At 35.4% G+C, this 23,652-nt stretch overlaps 3 protein-coding genes across 8 annotated transcripts in view; 1 reads left to right on the top strand and 2 right to left on the bottom strand.

The window, feature by feature from the left end:
* Positions 1–9,136, bottom strand: part of Trim9 (E3 ubiquitin-protein ligase Trim9) — a 34,124-nt gene extending 24,988 nt beyond the window's left edge. Inside the window, exon 1 of the mRNA XM_081989828.1 lies at positions 8,370–9,136. Within this exon, the coding sequence (XP_081845954.1) occupies positions 8,370–9,122 (753 nt within the window). The 5' untranslated portion in view covers positions 9,123–9,136. The remainder of the gene's footprint in view (positions 1–8,369) is intronic.
* Positions 5,553–16,651, top strand: Daao1 (D-amino acid oxidase 1). Of its 5 annotated transcripts, XM_081989843.1 has the most exons (8): positions 5,554–5,725; positions 6,242–6,364; positions 12,674–12,723; positions 12,785–12,989; positions 13,276–13,928; positions 14,022–14,145; positions 14,194–14,496; positions 14,558–16,651. In XM_081989843.1, the coding sequence occupies exons 5-8, from the start codon at positions 13,732–13,734 to the stop codon at positions 14,945–14,947; spliced, it is 1,014 nt and encodes a 337-aa protein (XP_081845969.1). In that variant the 5' UTR covers positions 5,554–5,725; positions 6,242–6,364; positions 12,674–12,723; positions 12,785–12,989; positions 13,276–13,731; the 3' UTR covers positions 14,948–16,651. The 5 variants fall into 5 exon arrangements, with proteins under 5 accessions (XP_081845971.1, XP_081845969.1, XP_081845968.1 ...); XM_081989845.1 differs by lacking the exon at positions 12,674–12,723 and having other exon boundaries at positions 5,553–5,725; XM_081989842.1 differs by lacking the exon at positions 6,242–6,364.
* Positions 15,995–23,652, bottom strand: part of LOC145735778 (dopamine D2-like receptor) — a 73,868-nt gene continuing 66,210 nt past the window's right edge. For both annotated transcript variants that reach the window (XM_081989831.1, XM_081989832.1), the window contains 3 exons: positions 22,402–22,581; positions 19,686–19,870; positions 15,995–16,920 (listed from right to left, as the gene is read on the bottom strand). In XM_081989831.1, the coding sequence (XP_081845957.1) occupies positions 16,706–16,920; positions 19,686–19,870; positions 22,402–22,581 (580 nt within the window). In that variant the 3' untranslated portion in view covers positions 15,995–16,705. The remainder of the gene's footprint in view (positions 16,921–19,685; positions 19,871–22,401; positions 22,582–23,652) is intronic.

The following is a 23,652-nucleotide window of genomic DNA, read 5'->3' as shown; positions in this document are numbered from 1 at the left end:
AGTCAAATTTAATGAAGGAAGTGGTCAAAAGACTAATTTCAGCCCTTTAGGTGTTTGAAAAATTTTTCCCATGATTTGTTTTTGTAATCGAGAAAATTCAATATATTTGTATTTTTTGTAAACTGTTTCAATCCAAAAATTAAGTTCCTATTGACATTTCACACGTACCTAACCTAACATTGTAAATAATATGTCACTGTCACTTCGTATTTATGAAATGTAAACAAACGGAGAAATGACAGCTGGTATGCACGAAACTGTTTTTAAAACTGATCACCAGAGGGAGTACCTATCTCTTATCTTGAAATGCCAATACTTTTGACGGGAAACAAAAAATGTATACTACCAAGTCAGTCAATGACAGTTCTGTTTTATTTGACCAGTGTAATCTATAACCGCAACTCAAAGCACGTGACCTAAACACTCCAGGCAATTTCAAAGTCACATGATGCACTTAATGCTTTTTCGTCCTTAGTCCAGCTCCTTAAATAGTTAAATAGTCAATTATGATAAGTCCACTTGAGTAAATCACACCAGGCTTGTTCAATGTTGAAATGTCAAATTGAAAGGGCACTTTTTGCGGAGTTGCCGGCTTGTGCCATATTTCAATTTGATGATATAAGTCAATCAGGATATTAACATGTTTAAATTGAGTGTACAATTTTTTTAGACCATTAAATGTCCAGGAATGGATCTAAATTACATTGTAAACTAAGTTCTATTGCTTCTATGGCACAATAAAATAGTATATTTAGTGCTGGTGTTGCCAATTTGATTGCGCATATTTTGAACAGTCACGTGATGAACATTGTTTATTTTTCGGCTTACAACGTTTACTGACAAATCATTTTTGACTTTTTGTCCACTCTGTATACACTACTGAACAATTCAACGGGATATTGAATTCGTTGTACATTTTATTGGCCGAGCTTCGTCGTAAACTTCCTGCATGCAGGCATTCCGTCATTTTTTATCCAAACGACCAGTTCGGTGCAAGCAAGATCATCATGAGCGACGTCATCAATTCAGCTGAAGAGAAACGACGTTGCCGCCTCCACTGCGAGCTGGTCAACACGAAAATTTACCATCGAATTTCAGTGAGCTGAATGAAGACAAAACTAGGCAACGTCGACATTATATACAGAACCCTTGTTCGATAGAGGTTTTTAGTCAGTTAGGTAGGTATATCTGGATGTTGTTTTTTCTCGTTAACGAAAACCGGTTGTTCGAACCGCAAACGGCCGCGCTTTATTGGATTCAGATTGGATTTAAAGCTTTGTTCATCGTTTCTTGGTTAGACAATTTTATGTCAGTTAAACGTCAAACTTTGACAGAGCTTGTTGTCGCAACTTCCATTTTACAGCAATGTTGCCAAATAATCAATCAATGTAAATATATTCAAACGGAAGTAACAAAAGAAATCCCAGGGGAAAATCAGATATTTGCTTAGGCTGCCGCCGCCGCTTCACTGAAAGCACATAAAACTGGGAACTTAAAAAAGGCTCTGAGAGTATCAACAATGTAAATGCTTTTAACTTTTTGTTGTATATTTTAAGCAGGAAAGCTGTTTGCGGATCTCTTGTTCGGAAATTTGGCTTTTAATTTTGAGTGGTAATCTTATGCGCAGATGGTTTTCATAAATTGAACGCCTCTCCTACACCTGCACTCCTTAACAAGGCAAAAGTTACGGAAACTAGCTGCCCTGACTGGATTAAACCGTTAAAAAGGTGGTAATTAACCCGCATTGGAGCCTTATCTATATTCAGGAGGCAGTTAATGCGAGTGGCAAAACTGTATTCTTGTTTTTTTTCCTTATTACAACTTTGCAGGAGAACTGGGAAGCTTCGGTTTTCTGTCAACGACAACTAAATTCCTTGTCGTTATTGTCGAAACCAACTTGCAGCTTCGGTAATGAAGCATTGTTCGGTTTTAAGGTCGTGCTCGACGTGCCGTAAAGTTATCGAAATGCAATTGTTTTGTCTAGACAAAATACTGGCAGGATTTTGTTTTATAAGTTTCCAAACCACAGTTTGGCAACGCTGAAGCCGCCATATTCAGGCTAACATTTTTCGCATTACAAAGTTCAGCTTAATAAGTTGTGCCATGGCCTAATTGAGGGCAAAAGTTAAGGAAAAACTAATATGTTTTTCGCGTGCTTGCCTGCTAAATAACCAGCTGGTAGACAAATCGACGCTTCTTAATCAAGGTGATGATTACCGAGACTGTAGACCCTTGAAGGCAAGTAATTTTGTTTTTCCGAAGGAGGGGAAAGAAAAATGTGAATATGAAATATGGGCGGATTTAATAAACGGGCACGAGACCTCCGTGCCAGCCGCGCGCTTTCGTCCTATTTTTATAATTCGGTTCCGTTGGAAATCAGGAAACGACGAAAAAGACGAAGAGAAGACAAATATCGGACGTGTAATAATAGCCGAGAGGCCCAAACAGATGTCGTATCGAAACATGCCGAAATCGTGCTGGAAAAACTTTATATGACATCAGGAACAGGACCGGATTCAAAACACTAAAAGTTTTCTAGTAAACGTTTCAGTTCTCATCAGTTTTTCAGTAAAAATTTGAAATTTTGGAACTAAAAGAAATTTGATGAGTGCTAAGTTTCTTAACCTTGAGATATTGACGTTTGAAAAAGGACACTTTCAGATTTTCAGGTGTCATAGCAAAACGTCTTGCATGTTCTTATCTTAACTTTTTCAGATTTATCATTTGATAATATATTTAATTTTGACAGCTGTCAAAAATTTTATATCAGTAAAAAAAATGACAGCTGTCAATTTTTTTAATAGGACCACGTAATAAATCTTAAAAAGTTTCACACTATTTTATTCAGATTAGGAAGTATGACACTCCAAAAACTAAAAATGTCATTTTTCAAAAGTCAATATTTCGAAAACCATTGCAGATAGCTAACTGTATGTTATGATACATCAAAAATATTTGAAATCGATAGGACTATTCAAAAATACAATAACATACAGGGTGTTCCATTTTGGAATTGGCCTACCTTTGGTGGATGTAACACTGGATATAACACTTTCTGTAGAAACACTCCAAATGCTATGGCTACTTTCTAAAAATACTGTTTATTAACAAAAAACTCTGATGCAATAATTTTAGTTTTACTTCTCTCACAGCAGCAAAAGGAATAAAGGAGCATCCGCAAGTTCTCCTTCAAAAAAGGATATTAAAGCAGCCATGTTGATTAACATAACCACAACTGTCACAACACTCTTAAACATCACAATATACTTAATATTGTTATGTACACAGACACACTAATTAACTATTAACTACTCCAATAAATAACGTCTAAAGTTGTTAAAAACAGTTGTCTTTCTAGTTTCTGTAAAGCAGTTTTCACTGTTTTCAATCAAGTCATCCCAACAAAAACAGCAAACTGTCAACTGGCAATCTGGCAACAACGCCAAGTCGAGATCGAGAAGGTCACGTTTGTAACAGAATTGCTCCCGTTCAGTAAGCGCGTGCGAGAAAGAGAGCGCAATAGACCGCAACTAATCTCACTCAATTTTACAAACGTCAAAATAATCATTGAGAACGAAAATGGTCTTAGAACAGACAAGTATTTCTGTGGGAGGATTTATGTGGAAACAATACCAGATTTGATCCTTTACTAAGCTCTTCCTTAACCATAACAAAAACTGCATTTCCTTTTTCCTTATTAATATTTGTTCATAAATCCGCCATGTAACCATTAATCCTCTTGGGACCCCACTTTAGAAATTTAATTTCAGATGTTTCATCCCTCTTTTGTATAAACTGTGACGCATTTTTCGTCAAGGCCTAAAATTATGATTCAACCGATTGTTTTTCTGGTCCGGAAAGTAGATCAAAAGCTACTATATCCTAGATAGCGTTACTAGTTACTGGCAAGAATCTAAAGTGTATTATTAGGTCCGCAAAGCGAAAATAGACTATTGTGACCGCTTTGTTGTGTTTTTTCTTCGAAAAACTGAGTTCATTAATAATCTAGTCCGATTCAAGCTGGTAGTGGGAGAGTGTTGCACTTAACAAAACGCAACGATACACGGAAGTTTTACAAAATTCAATCTCATTTTGTAAATATTACGCTGCGGTCGAGGTAAACGAACCCACGCAAATACGATATCTCTTTCTGTTTTGACGGATATTTATTTATGCATGCACGTGCAAAGGGGCACAAATCATACATTCGCGGTTTCCGTGTGTTCACTCAGTTAAACTTTCGAAATCGATTAAAACTTTCGCAATTTTGAACTTGAAACTGACGAAAAGGTTGAAAAATCAGTCTCTGAACCCGGTGGGAATTTGGCGACCCCTAACGCAAGCGGAAGGGTCTCGGGGGGTGACTTCACAATAGCTGATGTTTGCTTGCCTAACGATAATGGAGAACAATGGCGCCTCCCTTGTCTGAATCCTCGCCGGGTTAATGTTATCTATAGGTGACAAGTCCCAATAACATAACAAATATTGGTCCACAGATGTGGTAATTACATGTGTGTCAATGCAAATAAGAAACACTGCATTATAATAAAGGTGCAAATTGATATGGCTAGAATGTTGTGTGATACTATCAATTGTAAATAAACGAAAATATCTCAGTATATCACACGAGATAAGAAATTATGGACCGTAAAGTCACTTTGAGGCATCCATTTAGGTGGCGTTAATGTCTTTTCAGCTCCCAGTCTGATAAAAGGCTAGTTATAATGGCATTTTTGGGTTTTCGAGGGGTTTTACGGTTGACAGCTTTATATTATATGTATACAAAACAAATCGATAACCCAGGAACTGTTTCATCCGGACTTTAAACGGACAACTGCATTAACAACATCAATTTCGATTACAAAACCCTGGAGACTTGTTTTCTAAATGGTTTGCTCTATCATAAAGTGTCTGTCAATGGACACTGAACACTTTTTCTGCATTAATGCTGCTTTTATAACTTGAAATACGAACATAGTATGGATAAATGTCTAAACAATTCAGTGAGAGGGAACAGTGGCTGTTATGAGATGTTTCATGTGACATACAGAGAGTTTGCTGCTTACCTTACTTTGCAGGTTTACCATCAAGAAAATAACACACACACAGTCCAGAATCACTACCAACACTAGCCTACACAATTCAAGTAAACGACTCTGATTTAATTTTTCCCGAGATTTTTCCGCTCTTGTTTACATATTGTCCCCTACTCTGTCAAATCAGTAAACAAGCACTGTCAATGTCAATTGTCAATGAATATGTTTCTGTCCTTTGCTAACCTTAGAAACACATAGTGAATGAATAAATTGAGTTTTAGCTTAAATTTAGCAATTTCGTTGTCACTTTCAGTTGGGAATTTGAAGAAAGTGTGTTTTAATGGCCGTGTTTACCCTTCCAAAAGTTTCAATCAGCTGTATTTGACATTTTGTGCCCAATACTAGATGGTCTTTGTTGTCAAATTTATTCATTGGCTAGTAATGTCACAATTGAAGTTGAAAGTTGCCAAAAATGTCAATATATTTTGACAATTGACATTGGTTTTGAAGGTTTGGTGTTGTGACAGGTTGTGTTTTGTTATTCAATATTCAATTATTCAAAATCAAGAAAAATGTTTCTCCTCGCACTGTATTCTACAACTAGTTTATGTAGCCGGGCCGTAAAATTAACGCAAGAAAGAAGAACCAGGATATAGGATTGTTTTTTAACCAAATAAGAAGCAAGTAGGGTAAGTTTTTTTGAAAGCTACAAAACTGACTGCCTGTAGACCATTTTTTTAATTCAAACTTCTTGTATTATGTTATGGAGCTATTTTTAGGACAAATCACTCATAATTTATCCTGTTGTTCAACGGTGTAACAATTAAAAAGGATCATAAACACATAAATTTACAAATAGTTGGGTTAAGTTATGGGTGCAAGGGCCGATTGCAATAACATATTTAAGGACACCCTCGGCTAGGTTTTAATTTGACCGTGACATTTTGCACATGATTTGTTACAGTCAAATCATAACTTAGCTTACTCTAGAATGTTCTTAATTGGGGTCAGTGCAATCCCTCACAAAAATCCCAGCATAATATTCCTTAAAAGTAGTTTGTCCGTTCGATAACAGATGGCACTGAGATCGATTTTGTGTTTCACTTTTTTAACACCGCATTTCTTACCTTGTGTGTTTTGTGACTAAAGTTCTAGTAATTTGTCCTTTTCTGTGTTGTTAATTCGTTATCAAATGGATGTTTCAGTGTTTCCTGTTCTTCTGATGAAAAAGTCATGGAAATTGTCCATGCTATTGAACGGCAAACTGTTTTTGGCATACTGACCACAAAAATATCTGTCCAATTATCAGTTCTGCAATTTTATAAGTCGTAAGTAAATTCAATTGACTATTGGCGTTTCAAGTTAAGATTGCAGCGCCAGTTGAACTAAAATCGTGCAACCCATTGAAAGGACAGTTCTAAATTTCTAACCAAAATGAACGTAAACAAACGGAGAATGACAGCACCAGAGGGAGTATCTCTTATCTTGAAACGCCAATCGAGAACTACAAATATTTGAATGACTTATGGCATCTGTCACTTTTATCGAATTTTCATACTTTTCGTCCGATTTGACAGAACATATTAAAACAACGTTGTCACATCTTCTACATGAGCACAAAACCACATGCACACTCAATTTTTCCGTCGAACGGATCATTATACAAGGCTGATTCAAGGTAAATGAACCGTTTGCCTTAAGGCGAGGTGTTCTCTTAATGGTCGATTTTTTTTACATGCTCTGAAACTATCCAAGGTTACTCCCCGACATTCTACACGTACAGTGACGAACAATGCAGTAAAAATGTTTATGGAAATTAGAGATATCGGCATATTGAGTAAGCGTTGTGTAATGGAAATGACCCTAGATTGTTCAAAACTGTGTCAACGCATTGTTTTTTCCCACTGTGAATCTTATCACATTACGAAACGAACAATCATCTGCTGATAAATCATTTATGATTAAGTGCTCGAAAATAAACACACCTTTATTGATTTTCCTTATGGGTTGGAGGTTTTATCATTTTTTGACTAAATTACTCTCATAAGTTCAGATAAATCAATTATACATACTACAAATCAATTTAAAATTTATGTGGCAACATTTAACCATCAAATGACAGTTGATGACAAAACTGCACAGTGTTGCCGCCCATTAAAATATTTTAATTAAGTGGTTTTATAAAACTATCCTACTGAGAAACTGGTAAATTTAAAATTTCAATCATCAACGACCTTAATCCGACCGAATATCGAGTTGAATAGTCTGCTTTTATATGGGATTTGTGTGGACTTTGGGCGTTTTGATATCCCAGTTGAACTGTGATGATTGATTACCGTGAAACCTCTAAAAGCTCCACGGTCGTGTTTTCACTTCTTCCAGGCTAAACTTAGATGCCTGAGAAAACGAAAGAGAATTGTTTTACCAGCTTAGAATAGACGCGAATGACGTCTTAAACCCTCGACTCGTTAGCAAACATCCTTGGGTTTCGCAATACACGGTACCGAGAACCGCCTTTCTCGTGCTAATTCTCACTCTTGGCCTTTCTGACACTTTGTAGTTCCCAGTACTTAAAAGTACAACCTATAAATAACTGTGAAAAAGAAAATAAACATAACCCAGATAGTTAATGGAAGCAAAAGCATATGATAATTGCGCAATATCTCGATTAAAATCCAATTGAAAACAATCAAAAGGGAAAAAAATCTGGGTCCAATATACCGATCCGGTTCTAAATAGGTCGAGGAGGTATTATATGAGGCCGATGGGCGTATTGTTCGAGTCGTGGCACTATAATTTTCCGCATAACAATGGGGCATTATGATCCAAAAAGGAATATGAAAGTCCAGGTGTCACAAAGGCAAGTGCTAAATGGAAATTTTTCAAGAAGATTAGGAATTTAATTCCTCTTTAAAACTCAACTGAACCATCGTATCCTAATTCCAAGGATTACATTATCAGTAATATCTGTGTTTCTGTGTAAATACGCACCTACGATAGTCACTTAAGAAAACCACAAACAGAATGTTTGGCAATGTTGGATTTTTGAGTGGTGCAATGCAAGATGGCTGTTCTATCAACTATCAAACTTTTGACAATTTCCAAGTTAGTGTTTTGGTATCCTACTCTATCCAATGCCGTTACAGCGCAACAGCAATGCACTACTCTGAATGATGTGACTAAATGTGTCAATCAGTTTGGAAGACAAGTTGTGTGGACACAAGAAGCATGGTGAATCACAGAGATGATACCAATTCTTCTTACTAGGCAATGTTGCCATACGGTGTAAATTATACAGAATTAAGGTAGAAATTTGAAAAAATCAAAACTTACCTTCTGAGCTTTACACATAACGGCCAAACTTTGCACATCATGACTGGTATGCCTCGAGTCCATCAAACACAAGGCGCACACACTAACTTTGCATATCAAACAGTACATGTTGATGGTTTCATCAGGGTGTTCCGGACATTTACCGTCTTTAGGTTTGCCGGTGTTGGGACCCCCACGTTTCGGTTCGGTGAGGACGTGTTTGGCCAAAGGGCCTCGCGAAGGGTGGCACGCCTCCCTGCATGCCTCGCAGTACGAAACCTCGCATTGTTCGCACATAACAACGGCCTCATTGGCCGGTTCCCTTTCGCACATTTGACATTTTAATGTGAGATTTCTCAATTCGCCGTACCGGTCGACGACGCTTTGCATCACTCGATACTTTGGCAGATTGTGCGCCCCGTTCTCGTCAAAGTACACCAATTTGTGACAGATCGGACAGGCAAGAGACAACGCAGTGGGAAATAGGACACCGTTAGGTGTACCAACGTAGGAATTGGGTCTGGACGTGCAAACCACCCCGCTGTCCGTTTCGCTTAGGATGGACAATTTGTCCGACTCTTGATAGTCACCGGACGAGCCGGAAGCGACGCTTTCCGCGTTTTCGGACACATTATTTGTGACTGCAGCGACCGTGTGACTGGCGGGTTGTTGCAAATTGAGGGCGCAATGCAGACAAATCCCGTGGTAACACGGCAACAACACCGGATTGTTGTAGAACTGTTTACAAGCGAAGCAGCGCAGCTCCTCTTCCATCGTAAGCGCGACCGGAACGCTAACTGAAAAGCGCGCTTGTTTCGGTTTTCGGTTTTGAAAATGCCCGGTCTCTGGTAACACGAACGGCGCCGAAATCAACCGACGGTTTTACAGGGGTTGAATATGCATACCACCCTTATATTATAAGCAGTGTTGCCACCATATACTCCAAGTACTAACAATTTAGATATTAATTAATTATACATATGAATCTCAAAATGATATGAAATGATGATTTTTAGGTCAAGAGACCTTAAATTGTGACTGGAACTAAATTTAAAATTTGGAACTTACACTAATGTTTGTCTTCCACCTGGATGTTTAACATTGAAATGTTAGTTTAGAAGATTAGGAAAACTCTTTAAAGAAATAAAATTACATTAACAATAATTGTTTAAAAATCATTACAGAGAGTTTTTGTTTAGAGTTCTGTAATTTTGCAGCGGTTAGAATGTGGTGCCATCTATTAATATTATCATTAGTCTGCGCAGTAGGTTTCTGCATTGTAACTTTAAATTGAGAAGCCGCTAATCTGACTTTACTGGTGAATACGAATACATCAGAAAAATTAAAACAAAAACGTAAATTACATGCTAATCAATTTGAAATGACCAGTCAATTTTTGAAGCACTCACTGTGCTGAGAATTCCATTCAGACAAAAGAAACCAAAATCTTGATCCTCATCTCTATGATCCTCATCATTCATTGTAGTTTTCCTGACACTAAACTAGATTTACAATATTAATTTTTGATTTGTACATAGTAGTGTGTCTTTATTTAAGTAAATTATAATACTGTAAAACTTAAAAATTGCCAGAAACCTTTAGGAAGGTACTGAACAGTTTTTCAAAATTACCAAAAGCTTCTAGAACCATTTTAAAAATGCCAAAGCCTTCTAAACACTACTGAAAAACTCCCAAAAATACAGAAGGTTCTAAGATGATTATGAATTTTTTAAGAAAAAATACAGTCAAGGCCCTCTAAATATTTCTGAAAAGCTTTCAAAAAATCATAGAAGCCTCTAAAAAGGTTCTGAAACTTACAAGAATTTTCCAGAATTGCCAAAGGTTTCTAGAATCATTTTGAAAATGCCAAAGACCTCTAAACAGTATTGAAAATCATTCAAAAAGACAAGTACACGTGACCTAAACATTACATGCAATTTTAGGGTCACATGATGCACAGAATATTGTTAAAACATAAACAATTTTACGTCTAAAACAAATATGGTAAACTAATGATCCTTTCCACAAATGAGTTATGTATTAAGGAGCCTAAAATGTCAATCTAATCATGGGGGAAGGCCCCAATTCAGCCATTTTAATGTTTTAGAGTGCCAGTGCCCTCTATGAAATAAACTAGTAATCTGTGTAGTAGATTTCTGCACAAAAAAATCATTAACCAGTCTGGTTTGTAGACTTATAGGTGAATACAATATTCAGTGTTACAAGCTTGTTTCAAAAGGACAAAAAGCAACCAAAACTTTGTATTTTTAATTAAAATTTGGCATGCCAGAACGAATTTTCTGGAAAATTACTCACTTATACTTACTTATACTATGCAATCCAAATGTATAGTTGCCCAAACTGGAAAAATTCTATTTTCAGACTAAATTACATTTCTATTACCTCACAGACCTGTTATCCACACCCTACCTATAAAGGTATAAAGGAAGTAGCTATTACAGGTCATTTTTGTAAATGCCGCAATTCTACAATGCCATAAAAGTGCGAAGAATAGAGGTGATAATGAGATATATTCAACAAAACAAAATTACGTTCCTCGGTCTAAATTCGAGTTGGAAAAATATGAAGGAGGGTAAATGCTTTATAGGAGGATGGGCTGTCTCGAAATTTGTAATATAAAAGCGGTGAAAACGTCTTTATTTTTGTAAGTTTTTTCACTGCTTTTAAGGCTCAAACTAGCGTTTTCAGGCTCAATAACCGTAAAAAAGGTAAAAAAAAACTGTTTCTGTAAATTGCCCAAGTTTTACCAATAATCCGGCAATAAGTTCGTTGTTTTATTGGCCGAATTTATTGCCCATCGGGGATAAATCCGACATATTTGAACCTGAAAAAGTATGTTTTATTCGGGTCTCAGTTCTGATTTCTTCAAATTTGGACAACTAACCAGAGAGTGTTGTAAACAAGTCAAAAGGTAATTTGAATGTAAACCAATTTTATAAATGCAGGCTAGTAACCTTTGTTCCAAACAACTTAACAGACCAGATAATTAAAACTATTACAAATAATTAGCGACGCGAATTAATTTTATTTGCTTCGAAAAGACACTGTTCTGCACACTTTAACAAAGTGTTATTGTGCTCTATTCAAATTACACATAAACGAAGAAAACAACAAGTCATCTTCTGGAAGGGTTTCTGCATTGTTTCAGAATTCAGAAATTTTTCAGTAAATTAATTCCGAAATTAGTCAGGCATTTCATTTAATCCTTTTGTTTTTACAACTGGTTGTACCTTGAGGGACTGGTATTTAGAAAAAACTTAATAAGTTTCACTTTTATGACATCAATTTAAAGTGAATTAATTGCCTATAACGTACAAACATTGAACCTAATATTACGTAGGGTCTTCACTTTTCAAAACAAATCAGTGTAATGGTTCCGGTCACTTATGGATTTAATTTGAACCAATTAAAAACGACAACTTGACCCCAATTTAAAATTGTCACTGAAAAATAGAAACGCAATATGCGTCAATAATTGCGAGTTGCACGAAAACTTTTGCATTGATTATTCAAAACTGGCTGAAACTTGAGAACCTACTTATTACCTGAATCAGAACCGTATATGAAATGAATAATAGTTCTGTCCGAAACAATAGCCTATTAGATAATTATACAGTGTGGATTAATAATTAGATTTTTTTGTTGTGTTAGTAGAAAGAAACTTTTAAATTTCAATTACCTAGATTTGGTATTGGAACAGAAAATAACTCAGTTGATGAGACTTTATTGAATTTTGAGTTATTGCCAACTTGACCAGCAGTTTGTCAAACAAAAATGTGACTTTTAACACTCAAAAGTAAATTTGATTTGCTTGAAACAAAATAGAATATTGATGGAGTTTTTCCTTTTAAATAACCTGAATGACAAGTAAAAATAAACGCTACTGACACACGATTACATGACTTGATGACTAGTAATGACATTTGTTAAAATCGTTCTAGTTAATGGAAAAATTTTCTCAATTTTCTTATATTCAGCACTTCAATATCCATAAAAGTCCTAAAAGCCTGATTGTGTTTGTATATTAGATGTTTTAAACATTTTCCCACTGAAATTAAATACATGAATGAATGATTAATAAACCGTGGACTGTATAATATGAAGTCCTGCAAAAAAACACAAGAAAAACCCATCAACCGTGCTCTACCAGTGAAAAGTCAGTGGATCGGTTCAACCTTAACCCGACGATCTGTCGTAATTTCCTTCGTATACGAAACCTTGATACGGGGTGTATGTGTATTTTTTGCCGACTATATAAAACCCTCAACGCACTTTAGTTTTTATCAGTCTTCGTACGTTTCAAGTTTGAAGAAGATCTCTTCCACCAGTGCTTCCAAAAATGACTAAATACACGGTAAACGTTCAAATCAGTTTTACTTAGACCCAGTGTCGTTCAATAAAGTTTTTCTAAACAGATCTTGGCCGTTATCGTCCTTTTGTCAGTGGCGTACGTCATGTCAGCCCCAGCGGCCAGTGAGGAAGCCGAAGGTGCACCAGGACCTGCAGAGGTAGAAACCGTAGAAGAGGGCGCTACAAAAAAGACTAAAAGAGGCATTTATGGTGGTAGTTACGGATATGGTATTGGCTATCCTTTTGGATATTCTCACTATCCCTATGGAGGTAATTTTTTTTTCTGTTGCATCTTTGTTACAAATGACCTTTATGCTCAAAAAAGTATTAGAAAGCAAATTCTATTTTACTCATTTCAAAAACGTTAGTGTCACTAAACATCATATTATCTTTACTGGATTTACTCATCACTAAAATAACATTCTTTATTCCATGTTTGAGCCTCCGAAATCTGATAGAGCCATCGTGAAACAGTACATTCGGTCCCAATTCACTTAATTGGATTCTCCTCATCCTTAAGGTTGAATTAACTGATGTTAGGGTATTATATTTCCAGGTTATTACGGAGGATATTACAGTCATTATCCTTATGTCTCACTCGGATACGGTTACGGACTTCACCACGGATATGGGCATTATTGGTAGACTGGAAAAATCCACCGCAGGGCTCTAAACAAAGTATTTTTTCTACTATTTTACACGTTTTGAAATTTTGTATTGATGACAAATGTATAATAAAAACACTGTGAATTTGTATAAAAGCCAACGAAATGTTGTTCCTTCTTAAGTTTCCACTAATCTAAGTTTTAGTTCTGTAGCTTTAGTGAGTTGCTAGAGAGTGCAAAAACAGGACAGTATTGATTTCTTCACTCTCAACAGAAATCAAGCGAGTTGAACAAATTTTTTAATCCAAACCTGTGCTAACAAGATAAGCGCTTTACCAGTGTTACATACAACTTTCTATAAATAAACCAACAATCAAAATTATTTAACTGAGCACAGTGTATGTAAGATGAGTGATTTAAAAATTGCCGTAGTTGGTGCAGGAGTTATAGGTGTAACCACAGCTTTAGAGCTGAAAAAACAGTTTAGAAACGCTAAAATTGAAGTGATAGCTGACAAGTTTTACGAGGACACTACGAGTTATGTGGCAGCTGGACTTTTTCGGCCTGGAACTAGTTTTAGTGGACCTAACCAGGAAATTACCGAGTAAGTGTTGTTTTCCAGTTTATGATATAGTTTGAAACAATTTCAAAAATGGGTGAAAAAACAGTGCTTTCGGTTTATTTAAACTTTTTCCAGAAAATGGATGCAAACATCCTACAATTATTGGGACGAATTGAGGAAATCTAGAGATGGACCTACAACTGGTGTGATCGAACTTTCTGGATACATATTCTCCAGCCAGTTCCCAGATATTGTTAAGGTAACCATTTCTATGCTCACTTCCTCACCATATTAACTTGGAGTTCAGAATAGGTTTTTGGAAAAGGTGTGCCCACTTTACAGACCTTGTAGTGAAGATGAGCTGATGTTGTGCCCTGGCAATTGGAAGTTTGGGTCTTTTTTCACTACAATTCTCACGGAATCATCGTGGTACATTCCATGGGCTGTCAGGCAGTTTCAGACACTTGGGGGTAATTTAGTCCCTAAAAGAGTGGACAGTTTAAGTTTGTTAGGTTTGGAGTATGACGTGGTGGTTAACTGTAGTGGTTTGGGTGCTAAATTCTTGTGCCAAGACCATCAAATGGTACCTATACGAGGTCAAGTCATTAAGGTTTGAAAAATGTCCATATTCTACAAAATATCCCAGTATTTTACAAAAGTGGTTTGTACAGGTTAAAGCACCATGGCTGAGAACCTTTTTCTATGGGGATTTAGACACTTATATCATACCAGGGATGGACTCTGTGACTTTAGGAGGGTGCAGACAGTACGAGTCTTGGGACGTCCAAATTAATAAGTTTGATTCTATGAGAATTAAGGAGCAGTGCGAGGGATTGTTACCTGGCCTTAAAAACTGTGAGGTGCTAGGCCATAAAGTGGGGTTAAGACCTCATCGAGGGATTGTAAGGGTTGAAAAGGAGTTAATTCAGATAAACGGCAAAACAGTCAAACTGGTCCATAATTACGGACATGGGGGGTACGGTGTAACCACTGCTCCTGGAACCTCGTTGCACGCATGCCAACTAGTCCAAGAAATTTTATCGGGCAATAGCAAACTTTAACTTATCACGAAGGCGTATAATAATCTTCGCTTCATATTCGGTGCAGGAGTTCTTAACTCCTCGTTTTGGCATTTATTACAATTAAGAATCTCCCGTCTAACATTAAAGCGGGATTTATGATGCGAGGAAATTATTCTGCTGCACCTGGGAGAATTTGCAAATGCAAATTACTACATTTCTTGGACTTGGTGCAGCTGGTGTTACCGACAAGACTATTTTATGTTTAATCATTTTAGTAAGTCAATTCTCTTAAAAGGTGATCGTTAAATACAGTGTATTTTTGAGTCTATGCAGTTTTGCAGGCTAAAATTGCAAGAATGGTATTAGGGGTCTTTTTTTACTAACATGAAGAGCTAGAGATGCCAGTTTTGGCTCATTTTGTAGTATTTTTTATCCTCTTTCTAATGAGGTTTTAGTAAAATCTAGGCGAAAATTGAAAAAAGTGCAATTTTGGCAATTTTTAAGGTTCCAATGCACAGCAAAGGACATATTTAAACCAAAAGACCTTAAATTAGGTGAAATATGGACCTCATTTTAACATAACTGCTTATTAAACTTTAATTCAACAGAACAAAAGGTAGCAAGCGCAGTTTTGCAAATATCATGTTCTTGTACTTATTAGAAATGTTCGCTGTTTCTTGTATACGCAGCTAAACAAAGTTAGAAAGTTGGCTCAAAAGTCATTCGGATACATTCGAACTTTTCTCTAATCTCGCCAGTTTTCCATTACGTCAAAGAGTTATCTGCGAGATTTCCCATTTAAATTTGAACCTTTAGCCGGTAACAATGCAATCATAGGAAATATTATTTCCTTTGGTCGTCCTAACTTTTCTAATTTCCTTTCGTCTTCGTTTTTACGAGCTGCCGGGGCAAAATTTCAGTTTTACGACCTGAGCTATGTCACTAATGTTGGCAGCCACTTCATAAAGGTTGCATTGGCAATGGAAGGCCATCCAGTTGTCGTTAAGTTTGCCCTCGTTTTGTACAGTCAAAATCGATTTCCCACAGACCTTTTTTAGGTATGTTCAAAAATTAAATAAAACCTATTATCAAACAGCTTTATTGTAACATTAATGTTTTAAACGCTTCCTAAGAAATCTTTTTATTTTAATGCAATATTACAATAGTAAGCGTAGATTTGTTAAAACCTAGAGAAAGATCGCTGAATCCAAACACACTTGACTCAGTTTTTAATCATTACAGTGAACTTCGTTTGCAAAAATATAGGGGCTCATCTGGATTTTGCAAACGAACTACTCTCATCATTATTACTATAACTTATCAATACTGTTACAGTTTTATTTACATTTTTATTTACAAAGTTTTAACAAGAGAGCAAATTAGTTATGACGTTATAGAAAACTTCGACTAAATTACCCTGTAAAATGCATTCCCATTCTACCTGATATGTACATTATTAGTAACTTCCTAAACTTTAGCATTTACATAATTACACACGTTTGTTAGTATAACTTTGATATTGTACTTTAACAGCTTTCCTTAACTCGGTTTTAATTCGCAGGTAATTCGATTAACAACAAAATTTCAGTTGTGAAAGTGACAAACTTTGTACTGATATGTATTTTGTAGTGAAAATGACATTTGGCACATGTTACTAAGAAAACCGAGTTTTTAGTGGGAAGACTTCCCTTACACTACTCACACTATAACTTACTTTATAATAAATTAGCTGCTAAAGTATTATTTATTGTTTCTTCCTAATTACATTTCTTAATTATAAATTATAGAAATTACAACTTAGGGCCCCATATTCATCAACTTTTTAAAAGCTTTCCTAAATTCCGGATTGAAAATCGTATAAATGACTGGATTTACGAAGCTGTTCATATACCCCAACCAGGTGGTGACCAGAAAAGCTGAAAACCCAGGACTGCATGGATAGTTGAGCTTGTTGCACATGGCGTCCAGGATGTTACAGGTGAAAAAGGGCACCCAACACACCAGGAATAAACCTGAAAATGTCACTCGTAAATAAAAAAATACAATTTCCATTTTCAGTTTTATACGAAACGATTTAAATCACAATTTCCATTAGCAAGTTGTTTGTTTTGCCTAGCAAAATAATTGGTATAACATCGGACCTTGTATAATAACCACACATAACAAAGAGAGGCTTGAATTCGTTCTGTAATATCTCTATTCAATGCGGTTTTGGAATTTCGTTATTTCACTCTATGTGCGCGTATTATTGTTGTTTGAGGAGAAATATGCTGTTTCTGGTTATACATATTGTATAATGTGATTTATATTTTTGTCGGTTTTGTTTAAAAAATAATGTATTAATCATTTAAAGTGACAACACCACAATATTGCAATTAAAACTATATAATATTTATTAATCATTAAAAGGAAATGCATGTTGTTTTATTAGAGATGAAAACTCTATCAAAGATTTAAAGAGAAGAAAAAGCTGCAGTGATGTCAACTTTTGCATAACCAAGCATTTATCCATAAAAGACTTTTGAACTTAATAGCACACACTAAAACTAAAAAAATCATTTGGCAATATTGCAGTTTTTGAAAATCATCCAATTTGAGTGTTTCCACCTTACCAGTTTTATCATCGGAGCTCTGTTTCGCAATCTTATTAAATGACAACACTGTCCCAAAATGGATTTTAGTGCGAGAAATTGTCCTTAATTGCCCTTGCCTGTTACATAAACAATTGCCGAGGAGTTGCAACCAGTTTCTTAGCCTTTAGTTGCTACTATCGATAGTTTCAATGCAACGGACCATCCCTAAGGGCCTGACCGGCATCGTAAAGGGTTATCAGGATCATTCCACACTGCGGTTTTACGGTCACCAGGCAATATTGGCCTTTGTACTTTCTCTAAATTTTCGGTAACTGAAGGAATAATAAAGTGATTTAGGTTAACAATCTTTTTGAAAGTTTTTACGAATCCCAGTAAACAGGGTGTGACTGAGGTGTAGTCAAAAAATGAAAACGCAATTTGGTGATCAATATCTCTAGACGTTTTCGCCAGTTTGGTGATTAAGGGTAGTTTACAAATTTTATTACAAAATTTAAAAAATAAGGTCACTTTTTGTATTTAATTAACCATTTCTTTAAATCGTTTGTGGAAAAAGGATTAGCATGATAGCAAACCCAATTTAGGTAAAAAGCTTGATTTGCGTTATACAGGGCGACCCACATTTCTTTAATCTTCTTCTTCCAAATCTTTTCAATCTCTTTATTCAAATTAAATAATTTCTGGCTGAAGAAATATGGGATAAGCAAAATTACACTTAAAACTACCCAATTTAATTGAAAAGAAGTAGTCCATATTCCCACAGTGGAGTAGTGAGTGTAAGTGAAAGTAAAAACACAAATTCGATCTCCACAAAATTTATTAAATTAAGGTTTTTCCCCTGTCCAGAATAACAAAAACTGTTTAAACTGGGTTATACTGTCCCCTATTGCAGAATGACAGCCAGCAGACTGCTACCATTGTTAAGCTCCTGAAGATGACTGTCTGATGTTGGGCAGCTGTTTAATATAGAATTTGAATAAAGGAATTAAAAAATTTACCAATACATTTTATAAACGACCCTTAATCGTCAAATTGGTGAAAATCACTGAACACAAAAAAATATTTTGTCTTCAAAGTTTTATTTGGGTCGTCCTGTATAACGCAGATTAAGCTTTTTACTCAAATTTTGTAGTTTTAAGAGTAATCCATTTCTTTTTCCACAAAAGATTAAAAGTTAAATTAAAAACGAGAAACCTCATTTTTGAATTTTTGCAATAAAATTTGTAAAAGGCCCTTAATTACCAAACTTACAAAAAAGTCTAAAGATATTGACCACAGAATTTTTAATTTTTTGACTACAACTCAGTCACACCCTATATACTCGGATCAATGACAACTTTTAAAAAGATTTTTTAGGTCATCAGAAAGAAGAAGAAAATACCTTTTAATCATCAAAAAAATGATTCAAATCGAGTGAATCAATTTGAAGAAACAGCCGCTCAAAAATGACTAAAAATTTTGCTGTTCCATTTTTTTGACGAGCGAATTTAGTTTGGAATGGATTTCTGGTAAGAAATTGGAGAAAAAAAGGGTGGAGACGCAGATGCTATGAAATTAGAAAAGATTTACTAACCCATTCAGGCGGTAATAAAAAACAAGTGTAACAATAATGCCCTCCATCTCGAGTCCAAGCACGTGAGAAACACGAATGCCCCCTTGAAGAACGGCACCTAATATATCACAAACACTCATGCAATAAAAAGATTTATTTTATTTTACTTTCGGAAATATTTCACCAACGTCCACTACTTTCCCGATTTTTTCACCTACAAACCTGATTTTCGTTCAGTTAGCTAACTTCTAGTTAAAAGTACTGTGACAAACCGAAAAAAATCAGTAGTTACACTTTGAATCCACGAACAAACAGAAACTCATTAAGAAAATGGCAGCGGTGTCACTCCTAATTATAAATTGTGAATTAGACCTAAAAAGAACAAAGGGTCTTTACTTTTGAAGACGGGTTTTCTCTGAATGGACTCCTTTTTAAGCCCTATCTGGAATAGAGGCTTTGCTCCTATTATCACCCCGAAAGATTTACTTTAATAAAGCTTAATTTTTGAGTTTGCTTGCACCTAATTTTAGTGCAGTTTAATGGAAAAAGTGATTTAGTTACTACTGACCAAGTTGGTCAATCAAATTCAAGTGTTACCCGAACGTTTTGCCCCCAAAATTGAAAGGAAACTCACCTAAAACGATGGCCAGCGTTTTTGTGGCTTTTCTCTCCTTTTTCGCTGACGATTTTTCCCGTTTTTTTCTGCTCGCCTTGTTTACTTTATAGATGGTAAATCTCGCCGCTGCGGTCGCTTTCTTCTCCTTCTTAGATCCTATCGATCTAACGCTCGCTGTTCTTGAGTTTATCGTCGTTACGGTCCTGAAATGACAAATGACACTCAATGAAATTTGTATGACTTTGGAGTTTTTCCCTGAAGTAATAATAATATAAATATATAACTTTGCAAGCAGTCGATTTATGTGCTCAATTCAGCTATCGAGAAGGTAAATGTTTTCCTAATATCTGGCTTCGCTTCAGTTAGAAGGAAATTGGTAATCTCGCCTGGCTGAATATAAACGGCTTTTTAACCGCGTGTACGACAAACAAAAAAAAAAATGAATTATAAGGTAAAAAAATTACTCAATTTCCCTTATTTTCCCCAATGGAAATATTTTAAGAGCTATACAGCAGATTGCCACAACCGAGCTAATTTAAATTATTGCCTCTGTAATGGCAGCTATAATTTTACTACAAAGACTGCTGAACATTACCAATGCTTACGTATAATGTTCCCATTACAAATGTTATAAATTTCTTATCTAAACTAGACAATTTAAATGTCGTGTCTTTGGAATAGGTTAAAATCTTCCAAATGTTCTTCAACTAGTCTAGAAGCTTTTAACAGATTTCAAAACAGTCTAAAAATGACTCTGGAGCAGTTTAAAAGCTCTCAATAATTACGAGACCAGTCTAAGATTTCCAGCTGCCTCTAAAACAGTCCAGAGACTTCCACAGTCCAAAACACTATAGAAACTCCAAAACAAGTTCTAGACGCTTCCAAAAGCTTTTGAAACTGTCTAAAGGCGTCCATATAATTCTAGAGTAGTTTAAAAGCGTTTAGCAGTTTCTAGAACCATCTGAGATTGCCAAATTCCTCCAAAGCAGTCGAGAAATTTCAATTTACATTTTAAACTGTCCTAAAACCTTCTATATCCTACAGAAGTAGTCTTAAAAGATTTCAGAAGCTTTCAAAACACTATAGAAACTCCAAAAATTGTGTTTAAAATTTTCCAACTAGTCTAGAAACTTTCCACAAATTTAAAAACAGTCTAAAAGCGATTCTCAGGCAGTCCAGAACCTTCAATATGCTCTTTAAACTGTCCAAAACGCTACAGAAGCTCCAAAAGCTGTCAAAAGTGTGTTTAAAATTTTCCAACTAGTCTAGAAGCTTTCCACAAATTTAAAAACAGTCTTAAAGCGATTCTAAGGAAATCCAGAACCTTCAATATGCTCTTTAAACTGTCCAAAACACTACAGAAGCTCCAAAAGCTTTCAAAACTGTGTTTACAAGTTTCCAACTAGTCTAGAAGCTTTCCACAAATTTAAAAACAGTCTAAAAGCGTTTCTAAGGCAGTCCAGAACCTTCAATATGCTCTTTAAACTGTCCAAAACGCTACAGAAGCTCCAAAAGCTGTCAAAAGTGTGTTTAAAATTTTCCAACTAGTCTAGAAGCTTTCCACAAATTTAAAAATAGTCTAAAAGTGATTCTAAGGCAGTCCACCACCTTCAATATGCTCTTTAAACTGTTCAAAACGCTACAGAAGCTCCAAAAGCTGTCAAAAGTGTGTTTAAAATTTTCCAACTAGTCTAGAAGCTTTCCACAAATTTAAAAACAGTCTAAAAGCGTTTCTAAGGCAATCCAGAACCTTCAATATGCTCTTTAAACTGTCCAAAACGCTACAGAAGCTCCAAAAGCTGTCAAAAGTCTGTTTAAAATTTTCCAACTAGTCTAGAAGCTTTCCACAAATTTAAAAACAGTCTAAAAGCGTTTCTAAGGCAGTCCACAACCTTCAATATGCTCTTTAAACTGTCCAAAACACTATAGAAACTCCAAAAGCTTTCAAAACATCGTTAGAAGCTTCCAAATGCTTCTGAAGCAGCATAGAAGCTCTCAATAGGTTTCAAAACAATCTAAAAGCTTCCGTATGCTTCTAGAGCAGTTTAGACACGTTTAATAGTTTCTAGAACTGTCTATAAGATTTTCATATGCTCCAAAGCAGTCTAGAACCTTTAATATGCTCTTTAAACTGTCCTGAAGTAATCTAAAAAGTTTTCTAAAGCTTCGAAAACAGGGTCTAGAAGCTTTCAAATGCTCATGAAGCAGTATAGAAGCTTCCAAAATTGTTCAGCACAGTCTGAAAGCTTGTTACAGTTTAAGTTAGTTGAATCTTATGTATAAATGAGGTTTATGTACTGTTAACACAGACAAATTGAAGAATAATACTCAGTAATATTAATTTTAATTAATACACTACTGATCCTGTTCAGTTAGATTGCTACAATAGCCCACTTTTTTAAATTTCAATATGGTTTCTATAAGACACACTCAAGCTCTTACAAACTTTAAGTGATTCTGTCACATGCTAAACCCTATTTATTCCCGAATAATCTATATTAACTGTATAATTTTGACTGAATGTAAACTGAAACTGCTGCTGTACATGTTATCCCCCTTGTGCGGTTTAATTTCACAACTTTCGCAATATGTCGGTAAGAACCAAATAAATGACACAACTCGGTGGCTTAACGGTTCAATTGGAATCATAAGTTTCGACCGAAACTTTTAGGATAATGGCCTAAACTTATTTGATTTAGAGGATCAGCAAAGTTGGAAATTAAACTCTAATTACCTCATTTCCGTGTCCATTGAGGCTCCGTTGCGTTTTAGGGTACCTCTAGTACTACTGAAAATCCTAGGACTGTCTGGAATTACACTATCAGTTTGACTATGAGCGTATCCAGAATCGTTGTTTCCATTGGGGTCACCCAAATTGTTTGGTGTGGCTAAAGTGGCCACTACCGTAGATATTCTGTAAAAAAGTTTCCATTAATTCTAAACTGATTTCAAAGGGATATCGTAATGGCATCAGAGAGGAATGTAAACTGATTATTTTGCTACGTCTTACCAAGTTTAAATTTGTTCCAAATGTAATTGCGAGCCTGCTCGGATTTATATTGCGTTTTCGGACAGGATTGTTTGTGGTTTTACTTCGCGCAGGTTAACTTTATGAGGGTCGCGATTTAACCCTCAAAAACTTTATTATTCAGTTCCGGTGGCAGAGCAGACGGTACCTAATGTACGGTTTCAATATTTTATGTACCCCACTTCCATAAATATATTCTCGGGGAATGCTTTATGGATTACACGGTTTCAATTCCGGGAAGTAACCGGTCCATTTTGCATATTAAAAATTGAGAGACTTTGGAAAACATTTATATATCAGTATTCGATATATTATTTGCTTCGGGGGATTATACGTTTGGAAATCTCGAATCGAGCTCCACTCAGACTAACATTTACTTTACAATATATTTCCCATTTAGATTGGAAAAGGTTAGACGATTAAAATTTTAAATGATTACATAAACAGTGCTTTTACGGTATAAATTTACGTGTCTAAAACGTTGATTCAGCTTTTCTGAATTTTTAATTTAGAAAATTATCTAAACAGAAAACCAAATTAGTGGTTTTGTTGAATTATAATTTACTAAATTGTTACACTGTGACTGACAAGTTTAGACTTTAAAGAAACACTGTATATTTTCTGATGAGTTGATAGATCTTTTTCTTCTGATTCCAAAAATACGTAATAAGTTGACATTTGGTTTAGCAGTTTTCGAATTATTGGCACAAAAAGATTGTGATATTTTTTGGTATTTAAAATGACAGTTGCCAGGGATTTAGATGATTTCAAGGTAAAAAACGACATTCTTTAGGTCACATGACTGTTGTTGACAAGTTTCAACTTAACCTTACAGTGTTGCCAGCTGCAAATTTAAATTGTCACAATCAGAAGACAAGTTTCTACAATTTCAGTTTTCCCAACTATTTAAACGTAATTTACAGACTTGTCAAAGTTAAAGATGACATTTTCCTTGTC

This window comes from Ips typographus, linkage group LG11 (assembly GCF_016097725.1).
Source record: "Ips typographus isolate SLU linkage group LG11, UJ_Ityp_2.0, whole genome shotgun sequence".
Classification (NCBI taxonomy): domain Eukaryota; kingdom Metazoa; phylum Arthropoda; class Insecta; order Coleoptera; family Curculionidae; genus Ips; species Ips typographus.
Note: the sequence above shows the minus strand (reverse complement) of the source record. Positions and strands in the feature narration are given on the sequence as shown.

Coding starts and splice junctions, on each gene's coding strand:
- Daao1 (XM_081989845.1), top strand. CDS start 13,732: ATGAGTGATTTAAAAATTGCCGTAGTTGGTGCAGGAGTTATAGGTGTA. Junction 14,146..14,193: donor AGTTCCCAGATATTGTTAAG/GTAACCATTTCT, acceptor CTTGGAGTTCAG/AATAGGTTTTTGGAAAAGGT. Junction 14,497..14,557: donor TACGAGGTCAAGTCATTAAG/GTTTGAAAAATG, acceptor TGGTTTGTACAG/GTTAAAGCACCATGGCTGAG.